Below are 22,364 nucleotides of genomic sequence, written 5' to 3'. Positions count from 1 at the left end.
TTATAGTCACTTCTGCATTGTGAACTTTGTGAACTTATCATTACCATTGATACTTAGCAAATTATATTTCTTACACACACACACACACCCCTCCCCTTCTTCTCTGCAATGTCCATTTCCCTCAGATCGTGAAATTTTGCTACGATGACAACAAAGTCAAATACTAGTACATGTACATCCTTAGGCTTATTATGATACACTTGCACATGCCTGCTTTAATTTCTTCTTTTTTTTTTCTTTTTTTTTTTTAGCCACAAAGTGACATGTCACCACTATGGCAGTTTGCAATGCGCCCTAGGCCTACAAGCAATTTAAACAATATAGGGATATATATTTACTTCAAATACAATCTGGAGTGAAAAGAGACTACAAAACGATGTTGGTCCCACATGTACTTAATACCTGTATCTGTATAATTATTTAGGTACAGCAAAAAACAAGTTACTCAAGCAACTGGATATGCTTTTGGAAACGGTCAGATGTTTCAAGTATCATCCACTACCTTTTTTGGTGTATCTTATTAAGTGGATTTCTAACCTTCACTGACGTATTTAGGTACAGGTCTGGACCTGAACATCTGGAGAACCATTTAGTGCACTAAGATTGGTATAGATGTCATCTCAAAGACAACAATTTTGACAATCTACGCGTTACAATGAAATGAATGAGGCTTCCCGCGCCCAGCCTGTGTGGGCTTATACCACCATAACAGTTGATTATACAATATGTATTGTACATTAACAAAAGAGAATCAGTTGTGCAGAGATAACAAAATCAACCATAAAGTGAACACAATTTAGGGCTTCAAGGAAGCACCATTTGCCGTGGGAAGATAGTAACAGTGTTATAAAATACGCTGCTCACAACCAACTCTCCACATGGTCCCATAGCGACATTCTCCGGGTGGCTAATGTCCGCGATGGTGCGGACAAACTTGCCCTGGCTTGTGAACATGTCTACCCGGTGGGTATGAAAGCTCGCCACAATGATGTGACCAGAGGTGTCCAGACAAATACCTCTGGGAGAGTACAGTTGCCCCTCCCCCCTTCCACGGGTGCCGAATTCAAGTATCTTTACTCCGTAGGGATTGTACTTGTAGACGCTTTTATACCCATCCGTTAGCAGGACATTTCCCTCCTTGTCCGATGTGACTCCCGAGATCCCGTTTGACTCAAAAGATCCCACTTCTGAAGTCCAAAGGCGAGAGCCGTTTGGGTCCAACAGCATAATTGTACTTTTGTCTCCCACGATAATTTTATTGTTGCGCACGTCCATCGCGATGACGGAATATAATTGGTTCTTGAGGCTTACGTCAAATTTTTTTATGGGCCGTCCGTTCTTATTGTACTGTACGATATGGTCTTCATAGCGGAACCATATTCTTCTCCTTACCACTACCCACAGGTAGCCAGGCGCCACGTCCAAAGCAACACCATGAGGTTCGAGCATTGTCTTACGTTCACCAGGCAGTACCGTTGGAAAGAGGCGGAGAAAGGTCCCATCCATACTGAAGACCTGGACTCGTTTGTTTAACTCATCAGTCACAAATATCTCATTGTCAGTAGACACGGCAACTCCAGAGATACTTTGGAATTTTCCAGGTTCTGTTCCCTTCCCGCCAAACGTGATCTTCTCTTGCTTAACGTCACCACCTTTTGCCATGAGTGATAAAAAAGTATTTTTCAAACTAAAATATAAACCATGTTCATTTACACACGCCACGCACGCACACAAACACACACACACACACACACACACACCACACACACACATCGGGCCCTAATGCATATAGCTTCTTTCACTCACCATAAGAAATAATCTTGTTCATTGTCCAATCCAATATCCTAGCATTGCCTCATGACACAGAGGGACCAAGTCTAAGGCATTGTCTAATGAGAGAAGCAAAGTCTTTAAGACATTGTCTAATGGCACAGAAGGACCAAGTTTAAAACATTGTCTAATGACACAGAGGGGCCAAGTTTAAGACATTGTCTAATGACACAGAGGGATCAAGTTTCAGACATTGTCTAATGACACAGAGGGACCAAGGTTAAGACATTGTCTAATGGCACAGAAGGACCAAGTTTAAGATATTGTCTAATGACACAGAGGGATCAAGTTTAAGACGTTGTCTAATGACACAGAGGGACAAAGTTTAAGACATTGTCTAATGGCACAGAGGGACCAAGTTTAAGACATTGTCTGATGACACAGAGGGACCAAGTTTAAGCCATTGTCTAATGACACAGAGGGACCAAGTTTAATACATTGTCTAATGACACAGAGGGACCAAGTTTAAGACATTGTCTAATGACACAGAGGGACATAGTTTAAGGCATTGTCTAATGACACAGAGGGACCAAGTTTAAGACATTGTCTAATGACACAGAGGGACTTAGTTTAAGACATTGTCTAATGACACAGAGGAACCAAGATTTAAAAATTGTCTAATGGCACAGAGGGACCAAGTTTAAGACATTGTCTATTGACACAGAGGGACCAAGTTTAAGACATTGTCTAATGACACAGAGGGACCAAGTTTAAGATATTGTCTAATGACACAGAGTGACTTAGTTTAAGACATTGTCTAATGACACAGAGGGACCAAGTTTAATACATTGTCTAATGACACAGAGGGACCAAGTTTAAGACATTGTCTAATGACACAGAGGGACCGAGTTTATGACATTGTCTAATGACACAGAGGGACCAAGTTTAAGACATTGTCTAATGGCACAGAGGGACCAAGTTTAAGACAGTGTCTAATGACACAGAGGGACCAAGTTTAAGCCATTGTCTAATGACACAGAGGGACTTAAGACATTGTCTCTTGAATATTCGTGTTAGACTCACCTTTGTAATGTGGGGTGTTGCAGACTGCCGGGAGCTTGAGGATAGATCCAGTAGTAGCAGTAGCAGCAGCTTTAGTAGTAGCAGCAGTAGCAGTAGTAGTAGTAGTAGCAGTAGCAGCAGCAGCAGTAGTAGTAGCAGCAGCAGCAGCAGCAGCAGTAGTAGCAGCAGCAGTAGTAGGAGTAGTAGTAGTAGTAGTAGCAGTAGTGGCAGTAGAAGTAGCAGCCGTTGTAGTTGTATTCGCTGTCTGCTGTTAATAGAGGATTATATTGTCAATGCAGGCTATCGCAATTGGTTCATGGAGATCATGTTAAATTTTATGTACCCTGTCTGAATTTGATACCTACAGTCAACGTATTATGCGCCAAATTCTAATGGAATAAGTACAATAAGGAATAATTGCCTATTTTAAAAGTATCCAGGAATTGGTACCTCACCGACAAAGCAACAATACGAAAACTTTAAGCCTTGTGTGTATAAGGCATCTGTTGTTTTTGGCAACGCCTAAGGGGGGGCCTAATGGTACAGTATTGTGTGGAGTTTGCAAGAATTCTAGGAATTGTACAATAATTTTTCCACAGGCATGTCTTGAATTTTGCTGACACACATCTATGCCCACAGTCCTACACAGTCCAAATTCTTGAAAACCCTTGGGAAAATCATGCTAGGGGATGACATACATTCCTGGGCTCGTTCACTATACACTCAGAGGAGGGTAGGAGTGATCTACTGAATAGTACTATATCTGTCTAGACTTAAGTTACAAGGTACATGTACAAAATGCATACTGCCAGTGATGCCAATTTGGCTATTACCCGTATAAAGTATACGGGTACAGTAAAGGGATGGCTATCTCAGGAAATGATTAAAACATAGACAAGGCTATAATAAGACAGAGGCGTACCTGTGGCGGCCTGGCGCTTAAGGATAACCACAGAAAGACTCCTCCGACGATGAAAAACCCAAGAATGACAGCCGCTGCAAAGATCACTCGGCAACGCTTACAGCCTGAAATATCATGTTGGTAGTAATCATAGCGAAATGTTGGAACTTTATTCCAACAACAATTAGTACATAGAGATCACATTTTCAACTGTCTCCATTACTAGGATAATTACTGACTAATCATCTGAAATAGTGCAGATAACAGCAGATCTGTTGAAAATACATATAATGATTTGTATTTTAGGGCGTTGTGTCAACAAGGTAATTACCAATGACAATAAAAGAATTCCAAGATTTTTCTCCAGCAAGAGGTTTATGAAGTTGATAAAGTTCTTACCGTGCGCTGCAGGATGCTGGACGTTTGGCACATGCATCGGATTTGGATTGAGTGCGTGTAGGGCATCATTGGCGTCATTGATGCTGTTAGAAGCCGCCGCTGGTTGATTCTGGGAGGACAGGCTTCCTTGAGTGTCTTCTGAAGCTGTGTTCCGCTCCACGTCACCCTGGCACATGTCTGCGGCAGCGTACGCCGGATTTGGATCGAGTGCATGCAGGACATCATTGTTCGAAGCCGCCGCTGGTTGATTCTGATTCTGGGAGGACAGGTCTTCCGAAGTTGTGTTCCGCTCCAAGTCACCCTGGCACATGTATGCGACAGCGTATGGTTGAATGACCTCATCTGGCAGCTGGCCACCATCACAGTTGAGTGAGGGCTCCTGGTCTTCTTGGTGGGTAACTGCATATGGTTGGATGCAGGGATTGCCATCATTGTTTGCTGACTCACCGAATGTTTCATCTTCTTCGTATTGAACAGCAATATCAAGTTCATGATGTGTAAATGCATCTGGTTGGCAGCGTGTTACAGCATATGGTTGAAGACAATGGTTGTCATCGTTGTTAGTCGCTGGCCTGGAGAAGGCTTGCTGATGTGTATCAGCTGATGTCTGGGTGCAGGGATTGTCATCACTCTTATTTGACTTGAAGGTGGGCCCAGGGCTGCTTTGCAGGTACATCGGATTGGGGTTAACGTCGTTTCTGGAGTGCGTCGGAGAAGTGTTCGTAGCGTTAGGTGTGTACATCGGGTTTGGATTCCTGGCGGGACCAGGGCTGGCGATTGGCTCCATGGTGCTTTGCAGGTACATCGGATTCGGGTTAACGTCGTTTTCGGCGTCCATCGGTTGAGGGTTCATATTTTGTGTGTACGTCGGGTTCGGATCCCTGGCTTGTGCGTGCATGTTGCTGTCATTTGCATTGAAAGCTGAAGTTTCAGTATCATTATCATTATAAGTGTTGTCGGGCGCCGTTTTAGTTGCCTGAAAAGGTTTGCTTTTGGTCTCTTCCACGGCTTTCTTCATGCGAATAGTCTGTTCTTTGCATATGTATGCAATGGCGTAGGTATCAAACTCACCAGGGCCGATATCGATTGTCTGAATGTTCTCAGCAGCAGCATCGCTTGTGTCGGACAGATTTTCATCGTCATTGTCTTTATTTTCCTCACATCGACCAGAGATGTGGTGACTGGCACCTTCGGCAGCTTGCCTGAACGTGGATGGCTTTGCCATACCTTCGTTTCTGACAACCGTTGCTTTTGGTTCGGTGTTGGATGGCATATTTTCAGCCATGGCTCCAAGATCTCTTCCTTTGTTTAGTTCTACATGTAAGTAAGTAATAAGTAAGTAATAGGACGGAAACAATCAAAGAGATTCTGCATTCAAATTGTACAACATGTAGATGTAACATAAACATGCATAACTACAAACATTATAACTGTGCTAAAGTCTGCCTTGATGTTCTACGTTGAAATGCAGCGATGGTGATGATCATGTTTAGTCTTTGCTTATTACTATAATTTGATTATCAGAACACAGCACATTTAAACAATTTCTATCCTCAACCTGTATCGCTATGTGCACTGTAAATATCACTGGGAAAAAGTCAGACAGAATCAAAACATCTTCATGTAGATGAAGCAGCCCACGAGTCGTCTTCTGATACCAGACAATTCATGTCAGTGCTGAGATCATGAGTTTGAACTACGTGTTGTCCTGACTGGGGTTGGGTTTTTTTATATTGTTGCTTTTATTTGAAGTTGTTTAGCGGTTCCTCAAATAGTAATATATTACATATTTCTTGGCTAACTTGATGTCATAAATGTTCAGTTATTTCTTGGTTGAAATATAGGGTTGTCTAAACAGTTACTTATTATCAGTGCTTGAAGCACGTGTTGTTCCAGCTGAGGTTGTAGCTGACATGTTGGTTTCACTGAAAGTTATTTTAGCGGTTCCTCGCATATATGTTTACCGATATGAAATATGTTACTCGGTGAACCTGAGGTTGATCTTCATAGATTTCAATTATTTCTTTGTGGGGAACATATAGACGCGCCTTAACAGTTACATTACCATGATGAGTAGTGTCGTGTTTAAATTACAACACACTGTTAGTTCGTAACAGCTGGAGTCATTATAAAAATTACAAATTACATTACATTACCAAACCTATCAACACATTAACAGTACCTACATCTTGGAGTGCTACTGTAAGGTGATATGGAGATATGGAGAATAAAGATTCAGACATTCTGTACTTACAGTAAGACTTTGACGAGCGACTTGTCTTCAGAGAGAACCGACCACAAAAGCGAAATAGAGACTCAGTGCAGGGAGATGATGTAACTATTGAATAAACATATTCCACAGACGTCATAAATTCCCCCGCAAAGGTGTCTTGTCTGGTATTATATAGAAACAACAGGGTGTTTAACGCTGAAGTCCAAAAAATGGCCACATTGTATTGTTCATAAGATAAAACGAAAAATCGGTTAAAGCAAGATTAGCATGAAACGCAAAACGTGTGAAAAAAAGTGGTTTTGAAAAGACTTTTTTTAGAAATGTGCTCATGAATTTAGAATTTTAGACGATAAGCTGTCCCTCCCTTGGGAGGAGTTAAAGTAGACTGATCCAACTTCTTCGTCTGTGGATGTGGGTGTAGGTTTGAAAGCCAGTAGACAATACGTGTGTGATGAACCTTGTAGTAATATTGAGGTTTTTGGAGCTGGTAGACTATTCATGTCTGATGAACTTTTCTTTCTACACCCACGTACTTCTCATCAACGAAGCAGGCAAGGTAGTCTTGTCATTAGGGTTCTTGACTTAGAATAAAGGGGTTAGTAAAGCAACTAGTTTAGATTTCCGAGCAGACCAATCTTTAAAAAAAAAGGCTATGGCAGTGAAATAAAAGATGTGTGAAGAGAAAGTGGTTTCGTAAAGAATTTTTTTTTTGCAGAAACATCAATTTAGAATTTTAGACGTGAATCTGTCCCTCCCTTGGGAGGAGTTTAAGTGGACTGATCCAACTTTTACGTATGTGGTCGTGGGTGTAGGTTTGAAAGCTGGCAAGACTGTACATGTGTGATGTACCTAGTAGTAATTGAGTTTTGAAAGCTGGTAGACTATACATGTACATTTATGATCGTTTCTACACCCTCATACTTCCCATTGACAAAGATGGTCTCAAACTTTTTGTTAGGCCCCGCCTCCCTGTGATTTAGAGTCTAAAGGTATTGGGCTAGAATTCCTGGGAGACCCCAATGTTGTTCCCTTAAGAAAGGTTCTTTACACCTATTTTTTTGCTTGTTGGCTCAACTGAAAGTGGGTGCCTAGCTTTGGTTAGGGACTCTCTAGCAAATCTGATTTTAATGGGATTGGCTGAAAACTCTGTTTTCTTGCCTTTTCGTGAATAACGATAGCTTTATAATTACGTGAAGTTTTTATTCATATTAAACAATGCCCCAACATAACACAGCCAGTTACCGAAGACATGTCAAAATATCCTTATATATCAATGAAACAAAATACATGTATATGTACAACAGTAAGAGAAAGATCCCACAGAATATGTTTATTCAATATAACTTAGCAGAGTTTTAGTGTCTTAGTGTGCTTGGGAGGTCAGATAATTTCATTATACAAATTGATTCATACAATATCAATTCTTATATTCCTTTTTACATGTACTCTAATATACCAGCATTATTGTAGCAGCGAAGTAACTGTTTAGTAGTAAGGTATACATCAAGATGTGAGGAATAAAGCTATATCAGAGGAATCAACTTATATATCATTAGAGATCATATCATCAAAACCTTAACATTTGTAACAGACAGAATCAACTCATTTCTATGCAGATGAAGCAGCCCACGAGTCATCTTCTGAAACCAGACAATTCATGTCAGCGCTAAGATTAAAAGTACGTACATGCGCTTTGTCCAAAATGGGATTATAGCTGATGTTGGTGTGACTTGAAGATGTGTTGCCAATTCACCACATACTGATATGCTACATGTTTCTTGCTTCAAAATTAGGTGCAATTTTCTGTACAATACGTGCAGTTGTTATGCTTCGTTCAAGAAAGGTAAAACGTGGTATATACTCAACAGTGTTCTACTGCAGATTGTTAAAAAAGAAAATCCTCAAAATTAGGAACAATATTGTGTACAATATGTGCCGTTTTTAAGTTTGGTTCGAGAAAGATGAACAAAATCTTCATGGTACATACTCAACAATGTTCTACTGCAGATCGTTCAAAAATCCTCAAAATTAGGTACAATATTCTGTACAATATGTGCAGTTTTATGTTTCGTTTAAGAAAGATAAAACAAAATCTTCATGGTACATACTCAACAATGTTCTACTGCAGATTGTTAAAAAGAAAATCCTCAAAATTAGGTGCAATTTTCTGTACAATATGTGCAGTTTTATGTTTCGTTTAAGAAAGATAAAACAAAATCTTTATTGTACATACTCAACAATGTTCTACTGCAGATTGTTAAAAAGAAAATCCTCAAAATTAGGTGCAATTTTCTGTACAATGTGTGCAGTTTTATGTTTCGTTTAAGAAAGATGAACAAAATCTTCATGGTACATACTCAACAATGTTCTACTGCAGATCGTTCAAAAATCCTCAAAATTAGGTACAATGTTCTGTACAATATGTGCAGTTTTATGTTTCGTTTAAGAAAGATAAAACAAAATCTTTATTGTACATACTCAACAATATTCTACTATAGATCGTTAAAAAAGAAAATCCTCAAAATTAGGTAAAACATGGTATATACTCAACAATGTTCTACTGCAGATTGTTAAAAGGAAAATCCTCAAAATTAGGTGCAATTTTCTGTACAATGTGTGCTGTTTTTCTGTTTCGTTCAACAAAGATGAAACAAAGTCACATTGTACGTACTCAACAATGTTCTACTACAGATCGTTAAAAAAGAAAACCCTCTAAATTACAAGAATCACTATCTCTAAGAGGTTGTGGTGTAAGAATATCACATAATGGAATTCTGTTCAGATGTGAAGAACAAGGATAAAGACATTTTGTACACATCGAGAGACTTGGAGGGTGGTTTGTGGGGTAAAACCGACCTCAGCGGCACAATCTAGACTCAGTGCCCGGAGGTGGTATGTGCGTGGGCGACCATACATTGAATAAACATATCAAGGTTCTTAACATTCTACTCTATAAGACAATAGGCACACTCTATTCTCAAAATCGTGAGGGCAATCGGTTATAGCAATGAAATGAGAAAAAGGATCATTTCTTTTAAATGAATTCAAGAAATCTGGCCATGAATTTAGACTTCCTCGTGGCGTTAAGATGACCCTCCCCTGGCAGAATATATGTGGACTTGACTTATTCTTATGTAGACGTGGGCGTAGACTTGGGAATGGGACTGTACATGTATGATGTACATGCTTAACCTTTAAGAGCTGATAGACTGCACCACCACAAACGACCAGAATGTAAACAAAAATGACGGACAGCTGTATTTTCTAAACAAACTCTTGAGTTAAGGTCATATTTTGGCCCCTCCACTTTCATGAATGGCATTTATTTGCGATTGGGTAGGCTTGATTCAACCTAATTTGTAAAGAAATGACCAGAAAATCTACAATTTGTATCATCATAATGTTACGCAATGCAGCTCTAAAGGAACACCATGTGGCCTGGAAAAATAGAGACCTTTGGGCCACCCCTACGGCAATGTGGACTAGTCACAACCACATCCCCATCCGGTCCCATTGCGATACCCCACGGCTTGGTAACGTTCCCGATAGTGCGGACAAACTCTCCCGAGCGCCCGAACATGTCTACCCGGTTGTTTCCACGGTTAGCCACGATGATGCGACCAGAGGTGTCCACACAAACACCCTTCGGGGAATTCAGTTGACCCATGTTTCTTCCAAACGTTCCAAATTGAAATATCTTCTCCCCGGATGGACTGTACACCATGATGGTTTTAAACCCATCATTAAGTAGGATATTTCCCTCCCTGTCCGAAGTGACACCCATAATCCCCTGTCTTGGAGTTCCAGTGTTTATACTCCGATAGAGAGTCCCGTTGGGATGAAACAACCTTATTGTATCCCCCTCCCCCACGATGACTTTATTGTTGCGCGTGTCCATGGCAATGACGGGATATTGAACCCGATTTCGGTCCAGGAAGCGTACGTCGAACGTCTTTATGGGCCGGCCGTTCCTACTGTACAGCACGACATGCCCGTTAACTTGAACGGGTGTAGGAAACCCCAGAACCCATAAATATTCAGGGTTCACGTCAAAAGCAACACCAGAAGTGTACATTGGTATTCTGCTAGACTCACCCGGCACGACGGTTGGAAAGAGGCGGAGATAGGTCCCGTTTATGCTGAAGACTTGGACTCGTTTGTTGAAGTAATCAGTCACAAATATTTCATTGTCAGCAGACACGGCAACTCCGTAGTTACTCTTAAATTCCCCGGGTTTGTTTCCGCGCTTACATGTACCAATGGTGATCTTCTCCAACTTTCTGCCAGCGATTTCTGCAATAAGTAATAAAAATCGTATCTTAAGTATTTACATTTCGGAACACTTCTTATCAACACAATATAGCCACATGTATCGAAAAGAGCATTGGTTCTTCCCCGTGTGAGTGGTTCAAACCTTACAGTCTGGTCACAGGGTTGACATCTTGAAAAGGTGATATAGCCAGATGTTTTGAATAAAATCTTTTGCTCCAATACAAAGACGCTCTATCACCTAGAGCTTTCGACCAGTCGCTCTGGTCTTCCTCAGTAGACTGACCCAGTGAAGCTTGTCACGTGGCTTCTTTGAAGTGTGAGGTCAACACTGGGTCAAAGGTATCTGATAGTCTACTGATGAGGAAGACCAGAATGACTGACCAAAAGCTCAAGGTGAGAGAACGTCTTTGTGTTGGATCAAACGTTTTAACTTGAAACACGTAACTTCCAGCACAGGTAATCTGATGAATATCAATAAAAAGGTAATACCTTGTGAGCTTTGGGTGCTTGCCGACAGTGTGGTCTCAGCAGAAGTGCAGCATCCAGAGAAACCAGTTGCTGAGACATTCTCCACAGTCTGCTTTGACTGTAGATTGGAAAATGTCTTTGGTTATCAACTCGTTGACCGCATGAAACATTGCCCTAAGAAAATGTTAGTTTTTGCCACAAGCAGTAAAATAATCATTTTCTTTGCCGATTTTTCTCAAGCACCAGGAAGCTACATGGGTGGCAAGGTGGACTTGTGATTTGGGTTGTTAACTCTAATCTAAAGGTTTCGGGTTCAAATCCTTATCATGTCCTGGGTTGAATGTAAAAGTTCTGGGTTCGAGTCCTTAGCATGCACTTGGGAAAGGCCCAGCACTCCTCCTAAAATACTGATACAGTACATATTCCATTGATATACTCGTACAAACATTTGTTCATTGTACAAACTATTTATAAATAGACTAGCAACAGGATAGACCGTCTTACCAACTGAGGACCCCCCATGCTGGCTTTCACAGCAAAGATCCCGCCAACGATTAGTGACACAATCATCCCAACCGTCACGACAACAACGAGCACCTGGATCCACCGACATTCTGAAGAAAAAAATGAGTATCATTACAACTCCCTATCGACTGTAAGGAAAATTGAATACTATTTCATAAAAAAAATATTACTCATAATAGATACAAAACAAATACTATAGATAATTAATTTCTTTTCTTGCCAGGAAACAGCATTCAAAAAGTGATTTTCAAGCAGATTCCGCGGTGGCAATGCAGTGTCTAATTGGGCAAGCAGTGTCCATATATAACTTAGGTGGCCAATGGACCCTGCTTGGCCAATTGGCTACAGCCTTGCCACCGCAGAATCTGCTTGGAGATTACAAAAAGGGCCAATCGAGTTGAAAGAAATGGAGTTTAAGTTAAATGTTGACTTCGTCAAAAGGACTGTGTTTGGTCTGTTGCCTGCTCCTAATTCCCCACGTTCTGCGGTTGTGTCATCATCATCATTGGCATCATTGTTGTCATCTCTCTCGTGCCCCACAGCATATGGTTGGATGTCGTCTTCACCAGAGTTGCTAGGTGTCGTTGGCGAGGCCTCAGCAACTGCAGTACCATGTGCTGTTGCTAGGTGGCTATCATTGCCATCATCATCATCATCATCGTCTTCCTGGTTTTTAACAGCATATGGTTGGATGTCGTCTTCACCAGAGTCGCTAGGTGTCATTGGCGAGGTCTCACCAACTGTATTACCATGTGCTGTGGCTAGGTGGCTATCATTGCCATCATCATCATCATCTTCCTGGTTTTTAACAGCATATGGTTGGATGTCGTCTTCACCAGAGTCGCTAGGTGTCATTGGCGAGGCCTCACCAACTGTATTACCATGTGATGTGGCTAGGTGGCTGCCTTTGTCATCTTCCCCATGTTTCTGATATGCAACAGCATATGGTTGGATGCAGGAATCTTCACTAGCGTATAGCTGGGTGCAGACATCAAAATCAGCAGATTGTTGGATGAATGAATCGCCACTAGCATCACTGCCGTTCTTAGCGGCATCATCGCGAGCATCGTTTTCCTGGCATCTTCCGGGAATGTGGAGATTGACACCTTCTACAGCTTTCTCCATTGCTTCTGCCATACTTTCTTCGGAGGAATCGTTTGTTGGGGGCTTGATCCGCTGTAGTTTGTTGCAGGTTTCACCAATGGTTCTGTTAATGCAAATGGAAGATATACAGAAAAAAATGTACTAACTACGCACGATGCACAAAATGACTTATAACTTGTCATTGGTCAGGCTTCAAGCTTGATGGCAAATACCTCTAAGCCAGGAGAATTGGGAATATCTTAATCCCAGCTGTTCATTTATGCATATGTGCCAACATGGACCAATTTTGTCAGACTAGAGAGTTTGTCACCATAGTGTTTTAAGAGGGAGTGATGACTGGTTTCCATAGTGACAGGGAATCCTGGGCTCTTATTGGACTTATTTCGTAGTAATAAAGAACCCTGGGCTCCCATTGGCAGATCTTGGAATGGGAATGGCTCTCTGGAGTTAGAGATGGATGACAACATGCTCTCAGGGAGGAGGCCCAATCAGGCAGTGACAACGAGAGATTGTGTAAGACAGACTGCGTCATAGGCAGACAAGATCATCCAATTTCCATGTAAATCAAGAAAAGTCACGTTTTGTCGTTTGACACCAGACAATTTGTACATCTGTTTTGCCCGGAAGCGTCAGCTGACTGTAGGTTTAGTTGAGCCTGTTGTTTTCGGGTATATTTCTCTTGCAAATGTTTCTTTTCATACATCTTCACAAAGAAATATATTGTATACAGGAGCTTGGAATCATCTATTATGTAATCACTAATTTCATCACTTTTTCTACGAGATTATTTTTCACAGATATTCATTAGTAAAATATTAGTTGTCTCTATGATATATAATACCAGAGACGCGTGTGGACATTGAAACTAACGGCTGTAGCGTAGTGCTTTTCTAATAAGTGAGCAAGTTCTGTATTAAAAAAACGATATTCGTAATTTTGATGGTTATATCAAGAACTACCAAATAGATGAGCAAATCAAACCATTTTCCACAATTTTCAAGCGTTTTTGCTGAACTTTTCTAATCTTTTTTACGTTTTACTTTCATCTAAATTGTGAAAACCCCGTAAAATATACACAAATATAATAATGGTGTTACGTGAATAAAAAAAATAAGACATGCACTTACGGTACTATCTCTATGAAGACTCCTGATGCCTCTACGTCGGCCCTAACAAGGATACGTGTAAATCATGGTACATATTGAATAAACATCAAGGTATTAACCATTGTGTATTTCCGAGTGAGGGAGCGAATTTTGTGGGAAGATACAACTTAATAAATTAGGTTAGATCTAAAAGTGTCAATGATAGACTCCAGTATTATGAATGACGTCGACTCATAATATATATAGAACACAGGATACAACTACAAAATATAATCAAGAAACTTATGACTAAGTTTTAACACTTCCCCATAAAGTGGTCACTGCCTGATAGTTCAGAGAGGCTCTAGAAGAGTTTTGTGTGAACACATTCGTGACAGTTTTTGCAAATATTTAATAGAGGAATTTTGAGAGATGCTTCGTCTTTCCCGTAGCATAACTGCCTTCATCATAGTATATCTTTATCATCATCATTTCTCGCGTCTCGCCATGACTAAGTCCACTCTTTCTCCCCATGAGATTCTTTCCTCGTTTTAATCATATGTACGCCCTTAGGAAAGAGCATCACCTTTGACATATGAAACATCACGAGCCGAAAATTCAATTTCCAGCAAAAAAAAAACATGTCTGATACCAGACAATCACAAACAGCACACAGGCTTCCTATTGTCAAGTAAGCTCTGAGCCAAAAAAAAGTCGAAATGCAAATTTGACATTGTATGAAAAGTAGAATTTATGATGGTGATTAACAAATCATTATGATGAAAAATGGCAGGTTATGTTTAATTTGTTTATTTCTTTAGTTTATTCACATAGCTTTGAGAGCATTGGACCTCCACCTACGTCTACATAGAAAGAAGTTGGACCAGTCCACTTTAGTTCACTCCCAGGGGAGGGTCAGCTTACCGCCATGAGAAAGTCTAAATTCACGGACACATTTCTGTTACTGTTATTTGTTGAACCGCTTTTCCAAACATTTTTTTTTACCATTTTCGCATGCGCGAAAATGGTAACTCAGACGAGATTGAGATTGGATCAACGGATGGATGGATCAACGGTTCCACCCTTCAACGGCCATGCAGACATGCTAAGTCACCGCATGTCGCTAGATGTCGTTGTTGCGACGGCCATGCAGACATACTGAGTTGCCGCATGTCGCTAGATGTCGTTGTTGCAAGTGCACTTTTTACCATTTATGCCTTGGACGTTTGTATACTTTCCATTATGGTTGCTAATTTCAAAATCATAGTTCTATTAATGTTGCATAACAAAGCTGCTGACAAAACAAACTTAATTTGTCTTGAACAATAACTTGATTTTATTATTTGCCAAAAATGTTGATAAAGACATGTCTATAATCAAGGATTCACAGTAATCAAGGATTTTAATAAACTGCATAAATTATGTCAATGAGCATTAGCAGTGTGGATTAGTCTAGATGTTCAGATTTCCATTAGCCGGCAGTCCAGAGGGTCACACGTCCGACCAATCAAGGCGCTGCAGGCAAAGCTTATTAAAAGCCTCCTTTTCAGGCGTTCCCGGATCGGTGTTTTTGTGTGTGTGTGTGTTGGGGGGGGTGTATTTTCTGACCAAACGTAGATCGCACGCAATAGAAGCTCCGGCCTACATAGCTGTCCGTGGAACTATTGATATTACCTGGGTGCCTAACTTTCACCAACATGTCTTTTGTATTTTAGGAAATTAATTAATTAATGAGTGAGTGTTTAATTAACTTAAATAGGTATTGCATTGTTTGGCAAGGTATTTTCCATTGACAATTTTTAATGGATCAGGTTGATCAAATGATATAATGTAAACAATTATATATGATTAGTAAAAGATGACTTTTGAAGTTCTCTTCGAGTATTATTTTAGGGTTGAATCAGGGTCAACGCGAAAAAAAATCATGATCCGGTGATCGACATCATGCCCCCCCGCACACTTCATGTATTCAGTGTTCTAAATACCCGTCTTCAGTCTGCAATTTGCAGATAGATTTTCAAGATTTCAGGATAAAAATTACACAATCTGCAATTTGAAGAAAAAAAAAAAAACTATGGTCCTCACAACTTCATATTCCCTTTGTTTGACCCGCCCGGCGCCCAAATCCCGCTGCGATTCAAGCCGCGGCGGCTTCCCGAGCCATGCAAATAAACCTAGTCCTGACGCCACAGCCTCCGATTTCCACCGAGCCAGCCCCGAGCGCATGCCGACAGCGAGGGATGTGGCTCAGATTTCCGACGATTTCCTTATTTAGATCATTCGGAAGACTTCGGGTAGCAAACAAAATGGCCGCCATGCACATGATTTTATACTAGTAGCTTCGCTTCTCAACCGAAATGAGGAAGTTTAACCTCATTTGCAGACTTTAGCGGCCATGGAGTTGATTTGGGGAAGTGCTGAGACGCGATTTCGCTACGGCATATGGGATTTTGCCGCGGAGGGAGTTACGTACGCCGGCAAAAACTTGCTTCAGCGATCGGCTCCAGAAAATTTATCTTTATGCTGCCGCTCAAGTCTTCGAAGGTGGTTTAACGAAGTTTATATAAATAATAAAGCCACTTTGCGTAGATCGATCTCCGTTTTCTTGCGATGGTATGAAAATTCAAGTACAGTATATTTTCAAAACGTTTGATATTTCTTTGTTCGTTGCCACATGTTGTTTATTTATCTTATTGTCATGTACAGTTACCAGCGTGAGTCTGAGTCGAGCCATTGTTCTTATGTGGCCGTTAGCACATGTTGTTTAAACAGACAGCAACATTGAAGAAAAGAACCGAGTTAACAGACATCGGCACGTTCCTTGAAGTCAGGTTTCCCGCCGTATTTAAATAAGAAATGTGTGGGCCCGCGGCGTTTTGAAAAGACGCGACGCGCTTTGGAAAGACCCCGCGCCGTGGCTCATTCAAATTCGCTACATTTTTTGCTAAGTTTAATGTCTTCACCCACGATTTTTGACCGTCAATGTTGACGGTAAGGACTTAAATTTTTACCGTCCGACGGGAAAAAATACCGTCAATTGACGGTAAAACGGGCGCTGGCTAAAGCCCTGGTTGAATGTCACGAGGTTTGTAAACTTAGATGTTGGGGACAAAGCCATAGAAGAGATTTTGAATAAAATTATATATATATATATTAACGTTACTTATAATTTAAGTTAAAATGTACTTTTGTGTCTCATTTTTTTATTCTGTTAAAAAGACTCTTAAAAGAGAGAAAACAGGTTATAAACTGTTATATACTTGATTTTTGTAATGTTTTAAACTTAAAGAGTTGAAATATAGAAGTGCATGTTCTCTCATTATATACAATGTTGATGAGAACTAGAACCATTTATATAACTTAGGTAAATTGAAATGATAGGATGGGGAAAATGTTCGTAAAAACTGTAAGCCTGTAAGCGGCGAAAATGGTCAGCTTTTGCAGAAGCACTTGTTTCACTTGACTTCACAGAAATTATCGTCACGTCATACCCATTAGAAATTGCGCATTTCTTATACTAGAGAGTGCAATGTTCAGCACCTTGAAATGTTCATGCAATATTTTATGAAATAAAATAAAGAAATAAATCAACAGAACTGGCTTTTATCACCAATGGTAAATTCCACTTTTCATACTAAGTAGTGTCAAATTTGTATTCTTGTCACTCAGAGCTTTCTTGGTAATAGGAAGCATGTATGCTGTTTGCGATTGTCTGGTATCAGACTTTTTTTTATTTTGCTTGAAATTGAATTCTCGGCTCGTGGTGTTTCATATGTCAAAGGTGATGCTCTTTCCTAAGGGCGTACATATGATTAAAACGAGGAAAGAATCTCATGGGGAGAAAGAGTGGACTTAGTCATGGCGAGACGCGAGAAATGATGATGATAAAAATATACTATGATGAAGGGAGTTATCCTACGGGAAAGATGAAGCATCTCTCAAAATTCCTCTATTTAATATTTGCAAAAACTGTCACTAATGTGTTCACACAAAACTCTTCTAGAGCCTCTCTGAACTATCAGGCAGTGACCACTTTATGGGGAAGTGTTAAAACTCAGTCATACATTTCTTGATTATATTTTGTGATTGTATCCTGTGTTCTATATATTATGAGTAATTCATAATACTAGAGTCTATAATTGACACTTTTAGATTTAACCTAATTTATTAAGTTGTATCTTCCCACAAAATGTCACACAAAATTTCGCTCCCTCACTCGGAAATACACAATGGTTAATACCTTGATCTTTATTCAATATGTACCAAGATTTACACGTATCCTTGTTTGAGCCGACGTAGAGGCATCAGGAGTCTTCATAGAGGTAGCACCGTAAGTACATGTCTTTTTTTTTCATTCACTTAACACCATTATTACAATTTTGTATATAATACCATGGCTTTTACGGGGTTTTCACAATTTAGATGAAAGTAAAACGTAAAAAAGATAAGAAAAGTTCAGCAAGACCCCTTGAAAATTGTGAGAAATGGTTTAATTTGCTCATCTATTTTGTTGTTCTTGAGATAACGCTCCGAAATTACGAATATTGTTTTTTTTTAATCCAGAACTTGCTCACTTATTAAGACAAGTACTACGCTACAACAGTCTGTTTCGATGTCCACGCGCGTCTCTGGTATCATATATTATAGAGACGAGTAACATTTTACTCATGAATATATGTGGAAAAAATTTCGTAGAAAAAGTGACGAAATTAGTGATTACATAATAGATGACTCCAAGCTCCTGTGTACAATATATTTCTTTGTGAAGATGTATAAAAAGAAACATTTGCAAGAGAAATATACTCGAAAGCGACAGGCTCAACTAAACCTACAGTCAGCTGACGCTTCCGGGCATAAGAGATGTACAAATTGTCTGGTGCCAAACGACAAAACGTCACTTTTCTTGATTTACATGGAAATTGCATGATCTTGTCTGCCTATGACGTAACCGGTGTTCCGCAATCTCTCGCTGTCAGGGGCTGACTGGGCCTCCACCCCAACAGCTTTGACTTTGACTTTATTAACAAATTTATTTCTTCTTCAAACATACATTGACAGGGAAATACACACATATACACGTCCATATGCCCTGAATTGCGTAAGGTTGTTACAAAACAATTGTACATACCATATATGCTGAATATCCTGACAAAAATACATATAATAACAAACACTACACCAAGATCCAAGCTCACAGGCTGGTAGTTGGTCTAGGAAATAGAGTTATTATAAAGTCTGACTGCAGTGTGCAGGAAAGACTGTCTTAGTCGTTCAGTTCTGGCCTTGGGAAGAGTGAACGCACTGTTGTTCCTCAGATTCCTGCCAGTGGCTGTGCATTTTTGGGGGGGCACGAGATCGTGCAGTGGATGATCATGATTGGATGTGTGGATGATTGGGATCCACACTTAGCTTGTGGCCATACACTTCTAACACAGCCTGTTTTACACAATCTCGTTGTCACTGTCTGATTGGTCCTACTTCTCGAGAGCTTGTGGCCATGCACCTCTAACATATCCTGTGTTACACAATCTCTCGTTGTCACTGCCTGATTGGCTGAGAATTCTCTGAGAGCTTGTTGTCATCCAGCTCTAACTCCAGAGAACCATTCCCATTCCAAGATCTACCAATGGGAGCCCAGGGTTCTACGAAAATCAGTCCAATAGGAGCCCAGGATTCCCTGTCACTAATGAAACTAGTCACCACTCCCTCTTACAACACTATAGTAACTAACTCTCTGTCTGACACAAATTGGTCCATGTTATACGTTAGCACGTATGCATAAATGAACAGCTCAGAGGCTCTGAGGTGGCTCAGAGGTGTTTTCCATCAAGCTTCAAGGAGCCTGACCAATGACAAGTCATTTTGTGCATCGTGCATAGTCTGTACATTTTTTCTGTATGTCTTTCATTGCATTAACAGAACCATTGGTGAAACCTGCAACAAACTGCGGCGTATCAAGGCCCCAACAAACGATTCCTCCGAAGAAAGTATGGCAGAAGCAATGGAGAAAGCTGTAGAAGGTGTCAATCTCCACATTCCCGGAAGATGCCAGGAAGACGATGTTCGCGATGATGCCGCTAAGAACGGCAGTGATGCTAGTGGCGATTCATTCATCCAACAATCTGCTGATTTTGATGTCTGCACCCAGCTATACGGTAATGAAGATTCCTGCACCCAGCTATACGCTAGTGAAGATGCCTGCACCCAGCTATACGCTATTGAAGAGTCCTGCACCCAGCCATACGGTAGTGAAGATGCCTGCATCCGACCTTATGCTGTTGCATATCAGAAACACGGGGAAGATGACAAAGGCAGCCACCTAGCCACAGCACATGGTACTACAGTTGGTGAGACCTCGCCAATGACACGTAGTGACTCTGGTGAAGACGACATCCAACCATATGCTGTTAAAAACCAGAAAGATGATGACGATGATGATGGCAATGATAGTCACCTAGCAAAAGCACATGGTACTGCAGTTGCTGAGGCCTCGCCAACGACACCTAGCGACTCTGGTGATGACGACATCCAACCATATGCTGTGGGGAACGTGAGAGATGGCGACAACGATGACAATGATGACGATGATGATGATGACACAACCGCAGAACGTGGGGAATTAGCAACAGGTGACAATTTTTGACGAAGTTAACATTTAACTTAAACTCCATTTCTTTCAACTCGATTGGCCCTTTTTGTAATCTCCAAGCAGATTCTGCGGTGGCAAGGCTGTAGCCAATTGGCCAAGCAGGGTCCATTGGCCACCTAAGTAATATATGGACACTGCTTGCCCAATTAGACACTGCATTGCCACCGCGGAATCTGCTTGAAAATTACCTTTTTGAATGCTGTTTCCTGACATGAAAAGAAATTAATTATCTATAATATTTGTTTTGTATCTATGAGTAATATTTTTTATGAAATAGTATTCAATTTTCCTTCCAGTCGATAGGGATTTGTAATGATACTCATTTTTTTCTTCAGAATGCCGGTGGATCCAGGTGCTCGTTGTTGTCGTGACGGTTGGGATGATTGTGTCACTAATCGTTGGCGGGATCTTTGCTGTGAAAGCCAGCATGGAGGGTCCTCAGTTGGTAAGACAGTCTATCCTGATGCTAGCTAATCATGTAATCAAAAGACGTGGTGACGGCAAAAGACGTAGTGACGGCACACTCAAGTTTTTTTAACTTATATAAATGCCGCCACCAACACAGGGGACAATACAATACTCATTTTCACCTGAGCAAGGTGAGGAAAGTCGTGTAAAGTGCCTTTCCCAAGGGCACAAGTTCGGTGGCATGTCAGGACTCGAACCCGGGACCTCTTGGTTCCGAGTCGAGCACTCTGCCGGTACGCCAGACGACTCCAATCTCCAAGTTGATTCAATAAGTTGATTTCTAGGTTTAGTCCAATGCTTGTACATGTATATCAAATGGATATGTAATGCGTCAGTATTTTTAGGAGTAGCAGAGTGAGTTTCCCTTTAAGGGCATGCTAAGGATTCGAACCTAGAACCTTTAGATTCAACCTAGGGCATGATAAGGATTCGAACCCAAAACCTTTAGATTAGAGTCAACAACCCAAACCATCTTGCCACCCATGTACTTTCCTATTGCTTGAGAAAAACCGGCACAGAAAATGGTTATTTTAGTGCGTGTGGCAAAAACTAACATTTTCTTAGGGCAATGTTTAATGCGACATTTTCCCATCTACAGTCAAAGCAGACTGTGGAGAATGTCTCAGCAACTGGTTTCTCTGGATGCTGCACTTCTGCTGAGACCACACTGTCGGCAAGCACCCAAAGCTCACAAGGTATTACCTTTTTATTGCTATTTACCAGATTGCCTGTGTTGGAAGTTTCATGTTTAAAGTTAAAACTTTTCATCCAACACAAAAATTCTCTCACCTTGGGCTTTTGACCAGTCACTCTGTCTTCCTCATCGGTGGACTACCAGATACCTTTGACCCAGTGTTGACGTCACACTTCAAAGAAGCCACGTGACAAGCCTCACTGGGTCAGTCTACTGAGGAAGACCAGAGTGACTGCTATAGCATTAGCTGAGAGAGCGTCTTTGTGTTGGATCAAAAGTTTTAATTTAAAACATCTGACTATGTCACCTTTTCAAGATGTCAACCCTGTGACCAGACTGTAAGGTTTGAACCACTCACATCGGGAAGAACCAATGCTCTTTTCGATAAATGTGACTATATTATATGTTGAAAAGAAGTATTCCGAAATGTAAATACTTACGATTTTTATTACTTATTGCAGAAATCGCTGGCAGAAAGTTGGAGAGGATCACCTTTGGTAAGACTGGAAACAAACCCGGGGAATTTAAGAGTAACTTCGGAGTTGCCGTGTCTGCTGACAATGAAATATTTGTGACTGATTTTTTCAACAAACGGATCCAGGTCTTCAGCATGAAGGGGACCTATCTCCGCCTCTTTCCAACCGTCGTGCCGGGTGAGTCTAGCAGAATACCAATGTACCCTTCTAGTGTTGCTTTTGACGTGAACCCTGAATATCTATGGGTTCTGGGGTTTC

At 40.7% G+C, this 22,364-nt stretch overlaps 3 protein-coding genes across 3 annotated transcripts; all 3 read right to left on the bottom strand.

The window, feature by feature from the left end:
- Window positions 1-804: 804 nt before the first annotated feature.
- LOC109461551 (tripartite motif-containing protein 2-like) lies at window positions 805-1,708 on the bottom strand. Its single transcript, XM_019757929.1, has one exon. The coding sequence runs from the start codon at window positions 1,660-1,662 to the stop codon at window positions 805-807; it is 858 nt and encodes a 285-aa protein (XP_019613488.1). The 5' UTR covers window positions 1,663-1,708.
- Window positions 1,709-3,971: 2,263 nt separating this feature from the next.
- On the bottom strand, window positions 3,972-5,357 carry LOC109461550. Its single transcript, XM_019757928.1, has 2 exons — window positions 4,133-5,357; window positions 3,972-3,979 (listed from the first exon to the last, which is right to left on the bottom strand). The coding sequence occupies exons 1-2, from the start codon at window positions 5,355-5,357 to the stop codon at window positions 3,972-3,974; spliced, it is 1,233 nt and encodes a 410-aa protein (XP_019613487.1).
- A 4,426-nt stretch (window positions 5,358-9,783) lies between these two features.
- On the bottom strand, window positions 9,784-12,353 carry LOC109461548 (protein lin-41-like). Its single transcript, XM_019757927.1, has 4 exons — window positions 12,110-12,353; window positions 11,610-11,719; window positions 11,127-11,223; window positions 9,784-10,658 (listed from the first exon to the last, which is right to left on the bottom strand). The coding sequence occupies exons 1-4, from the start codon at window positions 12,351-12,353 to the stop codon at window positions 9,784-9,786; spliced, it is 1,326 nt and encodes a 441-aa protein (XP_019613486.1).
- Between the last annotated feature and the right edge of the window lie 10,011 nt (window positions 12,354-22,364).

This window comes from Branchiostoma belcheri, unplaced genomic scaffold, assembly GCF_001625305.1.
Source record: "Branchiostoma belcheri isolate BF01 breed outbred unplaced genomic scaffold, Haploidv18h27 scaffold94, whole genome shotgun sequence".
Lineage (NCBI taxonomy): Eukaryota > Metazoa > Chordata > Leptocardii > Amphioxiformes > Branchiostomatidae > Branchiostoma > Branchiostoma belcheri.
This window is presented reverse-complemented; position numbering and strand designations above follow the sequence as displayed.